The 7,500-nt window shown below is 40.4% G+C and overlaps 1 protein-coding gene across 20 annotated transcripts in view; it reads left to right on the plus strand.

Annotated features, from left to right (window-relative positions):
• fmt (phosphatase 6 regulatory subunit 1-like protein fmt) overlaps positions 1 to 3,987 on the plus strand; it is a 42,132-nt gene extending 38,145 nt beyond the window's left edge. For 19 of the 20 annotated variants that reach the window (XM_070114777.1, XM_070114780.1, XM_027380734.2 and 16 more), the window contains 2 exons: positions 418 to 592; positions 1,110 to 3,987. In XM_070114777.1, the coding sequence (XP_069970878.1) occupies positions 418 to 580 (163 nt within the window). In that variant the 3' untranslated portion in view covers positions 581 to 592; positions 1,110 to 3,987. The remainder of the gene's footprint in view (positions 1 to 417; positions 593 to 1,109) is intronic. The other variant, XM_070114784.1, reaches the window with a different exon arrangement.
• The last annotated feature ends 3,513 nt before the right edge of the window (positions 3,988 to 7,500 follow it).

Below are 7,500 nucleotides of genomic sequence, written 5' to 3' on the forward strand. Positions count from 1 at the left end.
GGTAAATGGTTTGATATTTGTATCTTTGATGTGTTTTGAGTATCATTTTATTATTTCAAGAACACTTGTTTAGTTATTTTTAATGGTGGATGAAAAGTGTAGACAAAATTTAACAAAGACTCTTGTGATGCACCAAAGAAATAGGGTTGGGAGTGACACAAGAGCCCTGTTATACATTTTAAGTCACAGCATGTAAAATTAGTATCATCTTGTCACACCCAATGGCATTGTGTTGGAGGAGTTAACAAAGTTTTTTATTAGAATTGTGACTTTTTTGTGTGTATTGTCAATACATTTTGGTACTTTAGTTAATTCATTATGTTTAAGTATTATTTTTGCTTGATCTCTTTAGTTTAAATATGTCTTGTGTTAGCAGTCAAACTGGCATGTGTTTTCAACTCTGCACATTTTGTTCAGCTTCCTATCATCTCGAGGGCTTATGAAGATGACTGGTGAGAACGCAGGTATCAGTGACGCAGGTACAACACACGCCATTCCCAGTGAAAATGACGAGCAAACCTCAGGACCACCAAGCCCACCTCAGGGGGAGACACTACCAGAACCCACAGCACAAAGCTAGTTTCCAGACAAGGTAAACTAGTAGAAGGAATTTTTGTCAGTGGTGGTTGTGGTGTATTTTGTACGGGATGTTTATCAATGGGCAGTTGATATTTATTCCTTCCCTGTGTGTTCTTACCTTCCTTGAAATATGTGTTTGAAGATCTTTAAAGTCATGGTTAGTATCCTGGGTTACAAATTAGTGAATTAGAGTTCATGTTTCACTATGCATGATATAGATTGTTTGTTTTTCCATTAAAGGTATGCATTATCTCCCAAACCCAAAAGTTAAACTTGCATGTTAGATTCCAGTACCAGAAATGTTTTGCAAAAGAAGAAAGGAACATTTGTTGATCCTTTCATATTCCTCTAGATCATTTTCTTTTTTCTTTCTCTCTGTATACAAGTAAAGAATGGACATGAATTTTTAAAACAGTCCTACAAGGGGCATAATAAACAGAATATTATTTTCCGAATTAAGACCTCGATGATTCTTTATTCTTTCATCACCAATGTAGATGTGTTGCTGATGGTTTCTCCTTCTCTTTCAGGCTGAGGAGTGGGAGGGTCAACTGTATGAGGATGTAAAAAGAAAGTGGAACAACCACAACAGCTCAGGACTGCGATGCCTGAAACGTACTTCCAATTCAAAATGCTCTCGATAACCTCACAGAAACTCCCATGGAATTGCCTTTGTTTAGTTTTGTATTTATCGTAATGGATGTTGTCTCGACACAAACCACCCAACAGTCATCGTTTCATCAATATTAAAGAGTTCCAGTGGCTTAGTGAAATGAAATCCGGACTTCGCTTGTACGTGGTCGAGTTTTAAATGTTACGGTCTTAAAGAAAGAAAATTAAAAAAGAGTGCATCTGTGGAATTAAGGAGATAGATTTGGTTTCACTGAGCCACATTTTTAGATGTATTATGCAGTTTAGGGGAATGTGCCTAGACAAGTTACACAGGAGAGCGGAGATTTTTTTATCTCCCTTTTCGCGTACTGGGTAACTTGCCAAATCGTACTTGTTTAGATATTTTATTCAATGCCCTGTTGCTCATAAAACAGTAGTATTCTTTATTGGTTTTTAATGACTAGGAAATATACAGGTCTGAAAATAGATCAAAAACGAATTATACACGTCCACACTAGTGATACAACTCCTGTATTTTCATTTTCCTTTCTCTCTTCTGTTTTTTCTCTCTCTTTTATCCTTTTTTTTTTTTTTTCTCTTCATTCACTTTTAGAAACTATTGCAACTGAGAGGGTCAGGAACTGTGTTTGTTCCATATAGATTGCCGGAGTAAACCTGTTTGTATTAATGAGAGTATGATATCCAGGATATTTCATAAAGGCTGTACTGATCTTCGATTCAAATCCGAACGAAAGAATTTCTTCACTTGAGCTGACTTTGGGTATTTGCCTTGCGTGAAGGAGTCCTGGCTGTTGAAAAAATTGTGGTGGTTACAGTGACGCAGTATTTGAATTTTCGTTATTGAGTAGCCTTTTCACTTGTCAGTATGTTTCTCTCTTATTTTTTCCTGTTTTTATATGGTTTTGTACCAGTAGAAAAAAATATATATATGAATTACAAAGACCCATTTCATGATCAGAAGTACCTATTTCATTGTGAAACATGTCCTCTGTGCAAATGAATTGAATACGAATGAAAGGCTAGCTAAAGAGCCGCCATTGCTTGATGATAGGTAGTAGTCCAGCAACCAGATCCTTCTAAGTACGCCGATATACCTTGAGTCTCAAAATACATGTTTCCAAGATGAATTACCACATAAGAAGCTTATTCACCAAGCAGACGGTTCTTAACCAAGACTTTTGTGTCATTGCAGCATAGTGAAGACTGCTGTCCCTTGTCATCACTGAAACCTGGTGTATCATTCCAGTTTAGGAATTTTTAAAAGTTAAATGAGGAATAGGGGACATGCATTAGTTAAGCCAAGTTGAAGAAGTAGGGTTTAGGTTTTTGTGTTAATCATTGTTTTGTGCTATTGAATCAAGTTGGTGATACGTGTGTGATTTTTATTTGCATGAGCTCACTATAGGTATTATGTTCAGACTCTCGCTCAACTACAAGTAACCAAGAAACATTCAGAGATGTTTTTTAGACCCCAATCAATAGGTCTAGAAGAGCAATAAGAATCTAAACATTCTACTATCGGTGAAGTCCATCGTGTCAAAGAGATTCAGCTGATCCAGATAACGTGCAGCTCTCGTGTTTAGAATATTGGCTCCAAGGCAGATCCTGGAGATAGCTGACCTATTCATTCCACAATACTTGGAAACCGTTTCTCCTCAAATTATGGTTAAAATGAGGGGTGCATTTCCTGTCTTCTACGGGTCCCCACTCTGACCATTTACTCCTTGTCTGTGAATATTGTTTCCTATTCCTGAATAACAGAGGCACCCCTTTTGATATAGGCACTCATACAGATTTAAAAAAACCTCTCCACAAAGAGCATGAGGTCAGTAATGTCGTTGCAGAGGTTAACAATGCACGATGTCTGTCTGTGATTGGTGGCAAATGCCCAGTGTAGCATACTTTTTATCTTTGTAGATAATATTATAACTTCTGATTTGGTGCTACTGTTTATTTATTGATAGATAAATATGATCATCAGTTATTTGCCTTAAGTAGGGTTCACAAGAGACACTCAGCCTTTCTTGAGAAGTTGTAATGTACCTTTTTCTGTTGCTTTGTATAGTTTGAAGATTAACTGTCAGAATATCTCGGAAAGGTTAAACTTCTCCCGGCTACCTTGTTTTGTGTATATTTCCTCTCGTTGATGGGTACAACATTCTGGTTAACGAAAGTTGTCAGTATGGTGGTGTTTCTTGTGCAAAGATGAATCCTAAATGCTCCTAGACATTTATCCTTCTCCAGGTTTTGCACTATCCTTATTAGTACAGAAGTGTTGGAACATTATAGTTTTGGTTATTATAATCAACAGATCCAGTTTTTGAGTGCTTATTATTAGCATCATCAGGCCCCTGACCTCTTCAATTCCATATAACTGTTCAAGTAATACATGCTTTGGTGCCAGTGTTCATTATTTAAGTATGGTATGGTGAATTGGTGAAAATGGCATTCCAGTTTGTCATTACCAAGCAAACTTTTAGTCTATTGTGAATTCTTGCAGCAATTTTCAAATGTTGCTAAGGACAGGTAGTGAGGTAGGTTGCATTAGCTTTTATCATATTGCTCCACACGAGGCCATGAGATTCTTCTTGTGTCCTATTGTAAATGGAGTACTACTACTTGATTGGTATAATTTTTACAATAGCATTCTTATCGACAGTGCTTTTGTGTGTATGGAAGTGTGGTGGCATTGACAGCAATACTCATGCCATAACTTGTATGATCCCTAGAGAATCCATTATGAAGATGTACATAAAGGATACCTTTCATTAGAAACTCGTGTTTTTTTGTTTCCCTTTGACGCGTGACTTGGTAAAGCACAGCAGCGAGACATGACATAGCTGCTTGCTATTAAAGCAGGGCTACAAGACCTTACAAAACTGTTTGCTGGTAATACTGAATTTGAAAATCAGTTGATAAGTTGACACCTTTGCACTCTTTGTGACAGATGGCTGAAAGAAAAAGATAATTGAATAATTAAACATGGACAAATAAGCAAGGAAGTTCAAAATGAGCATTTACACCATAAGTAATTCTGATTTTTCTTTCTTAATTTATTTCTTTAAATTTATATCATAAATCATTGTATCCTTTTTTTTATAAATACATGAAAATATTTGTTTGAAATGCTTGGTTAATTACAGAAAGTGAAGGAAAATCTGTTTTTTTTGTGAAAGCTATGGCTTTAGGTTTAATTTCATTGTGGATTGAAAAATAGCCATATTAACATTTTCTTAATCTCTATTCCTAGTATGCATATGTGAGCTGACAATATTTTTCTAAACTGCCTTAAAAAAATATATATATATTTATATACACATACATACAAATTTACAAACATACAGATCAATCCCTTGCCTGGTGGTGTTGTGGGGAGGCTTAGGAGACGGAGACAGACCCAATGCAGGGATATCCCCTGCCTAGGGTCTCAGCCCTCGACTAATTTTGCATGGCCTTTTCTCCCTCCAGCTTTTTTTTTCCATCCCTTCTCCAATCCCTTCTTCTATCTACTTCCTAAGGTGTAAGAGCCGTGCTGAAAGGATGAAAGGCTGACTTTGCGCCAGTCCTGAACGGCCTGCGGGAACCATGGGCACAGTACTCCCCTCTTTTGTTGTTTAGCCCTTACACCTCAAGGGTTCCCCGAGGGGTGGACTGTTTATTTCCCCAACATAGCTAGGGCTCCCCATGGCCAGTAATGAAGATGTAATACCCATATTAGAGGCAATGAGGCTTGCCCTTTCATCAAATAGCCCCACCAATTCAAACTCTCCCCAACCCCAGGCTCTCCTTTGACCACAACTCTGACTACTACAACTATTACCCACTCCTCAATGCCTACTAGTGCATTATCCGCCCAAGTCGAGACTCCTACTTTCCCTTCATGAACTTCATCAGCTCTACCACCACAGCCTTCTTCACCAATCACCTCGTCTTCCCATATTACTACCTTACAGCCTTATTCTCCATCTCTCTGTAATACTAACCCCCTCAACAACACTCCTGCTTCCACACGTCCCCGTCCTACCAACCACAACTCTGCCAATATTTTAAATACTCTACTTAGCCCAGCCAAATGGGACCGGTTTTTCGTGATCCCCCCTACAGCTCCTTACTCAGGCAACACTTTCAACAATGTCTCCAAAAGCAAGTGGGCAGAGTCCCCTTCCGTACCCGACCCAATCGTTCCTGTCTCGTTACATTTATATCGAATCTAACTGATTTCTCTGGCAACCCCATTCCTGCAGAACCTCATTCAGCTCTTCTAATACTTCTACCGGAACTGTATCTCCCCAGCAAGCTGCGCTATGAATGTCGATTGGTTCGACTGTGGAGAATACTTACTCGGCTGCCGCAAACACCATGTGATAGTACAGTGCAGAGATAGAGGGGGGAGGGGGGAAGAGAGATGTTATTGAAAAAAAAAACTAATTGGACTACAACCCTAGTAGAGAGAGAGAAAAAAAACTAGGAAGTGTGCTGTTCAACTATTAGGTCAGGAGCCATGTCCAGGCGTGAACACAGTAGTTAAGCATCTCAGGACGTTCCACCTGGGACAAGAAGGGTTTTCAGCGTGGACCTCTCCATGGCCATGCCACGACTATTCCTTCACAGCCCGAGACAGGAGCAATCTCTCGCCGATAAGATGGTGAATACTGAGATCGACACACAGTGCTTTGTAAGTGAGGCTACAATGTTGTCTCGTGCACTACACATCCCGACCTGAGTCTGTGTAATAGCGTCACCGTCGTGCTAATGGTAGAATCTGAGGGGGATGAGACAGTCCAGGAGCCCGCAAAATTTATGTCTATCAATCTAACTATTTATCCATCCATCTGTTTTTTTTATCAATATACCATTCTATCGATGTATCTATCCTTCGCACTTTATTCTTTTTATATTTATTTATCTAACGATCTACCTATCCGATCTATCAATCTATCCATTTACCTATCCATTACTTTACCCACATACCCATCTCTTTGCCTACGTGCCTGTCAATCTTTCTATCGCGCTGTCTGTCTATCTACCACCCGCACTCCCTCTCTCTATCGGTCTATCTATCTATCTACCTGTTAAGCTCCGCCCACTTCTGTGACGCAAGGGGAATGGCCGCAGTTGATAAGTACACACACACACACACACACACACACACACACACACACACACACACACACGCACACGCACACGCACACGCACACGCACACGCACACGCACACGCACACGCACACGCACACACACGCACACATGTATATATATATATATATATATATATATATATATATATATATATATATATATATATATATATATACATACATACATATACATGTAATTGCATGGCTGTGTGTGATGTGTGTATATGGGATGTGTGATATGCGTATTTGAGTATGTGTGTGTGTGTGTGTGTGTGTGTGTGTGTGTGTGTGTCTGTGTGTCTGTGTGTGTATGTGTGTGTGTGTGTGTGTGTTTGTGTGTGTGTGTGTGTGTTTGTGTGTGTGTGTGTGTGTGTGTGTGTGCAGTCACAAACACACATATGAATTTAGATATATGCGCGCACACGTTTATTAGCGGGAGAAAGAGAGGATTCTAGATTTCGTCACAGACATACAAACACAAAGTATATATATGCAACACAGTCCAACACATGCCTTCGCTGCACGATTGCCATTCCTGAGAATGTCTTCAAACTAACAAGAGGCAATCAGAATGATTTGACCGGACTAAAAATACACACATACAAACAAACACACACACATACACAACGCACATCATACGCACACACTCGCAAATTCGGTTGCTTCCTTCCTGTGACCCTTGGACGCGTCGCTTCCGCCAACGGTGGCTATTCTGAGCGGAATGAAGGACAGCCGCAGGTTTCTGCTCCTGATGAAGGTGGTTCTCATCCTGCTCATCATCCTCAGCCAGAAAGGCGTCGCCTTCGCACTTTGCGACGTCGTGAGGACCTGCGTAGTACTGAGCTTTGATGCGGTCCTGGTCCTCGGCCAGACGACTTTCCTCGTCGGGAAACTCGTCTTCGGGTTCCTGGTCGACCTCGGGATGATCGTGAGGGCCTGTATGGTGCTGAGCCATGCTGTGATCCAGGCCCTCGGCCAGATGTTTTTCCTCCTCGGGAAACTCGTCTTTTGGGCCCTGGTCGGCCTCGGGATGGTCGTGAACTACGGCCTGAAATATGGCCTCTGGATCCTATTCGACATGGCCTTCAAGATCACCCATGCGTAGCTGATGCTGCTGTGGAATGTCCTCACCATGGGTGCCAATACTCTTATA

This window comes from Penaeus vannamei, chromosome 36 (genome assembly GCF_042767895.1).
Source record: "Penaeus vannamei isolate JL-2024 chromosome 36, ASM4276789v1, whole genome shotgun sequence".
Taxonomy (NCBI): domain Eukaryota; kingdom Metazoa; phylum Arthropoda; class Malacostraca; order Decapoda; family Penaeidae; genus Penaeus; species Penaeus vannamei.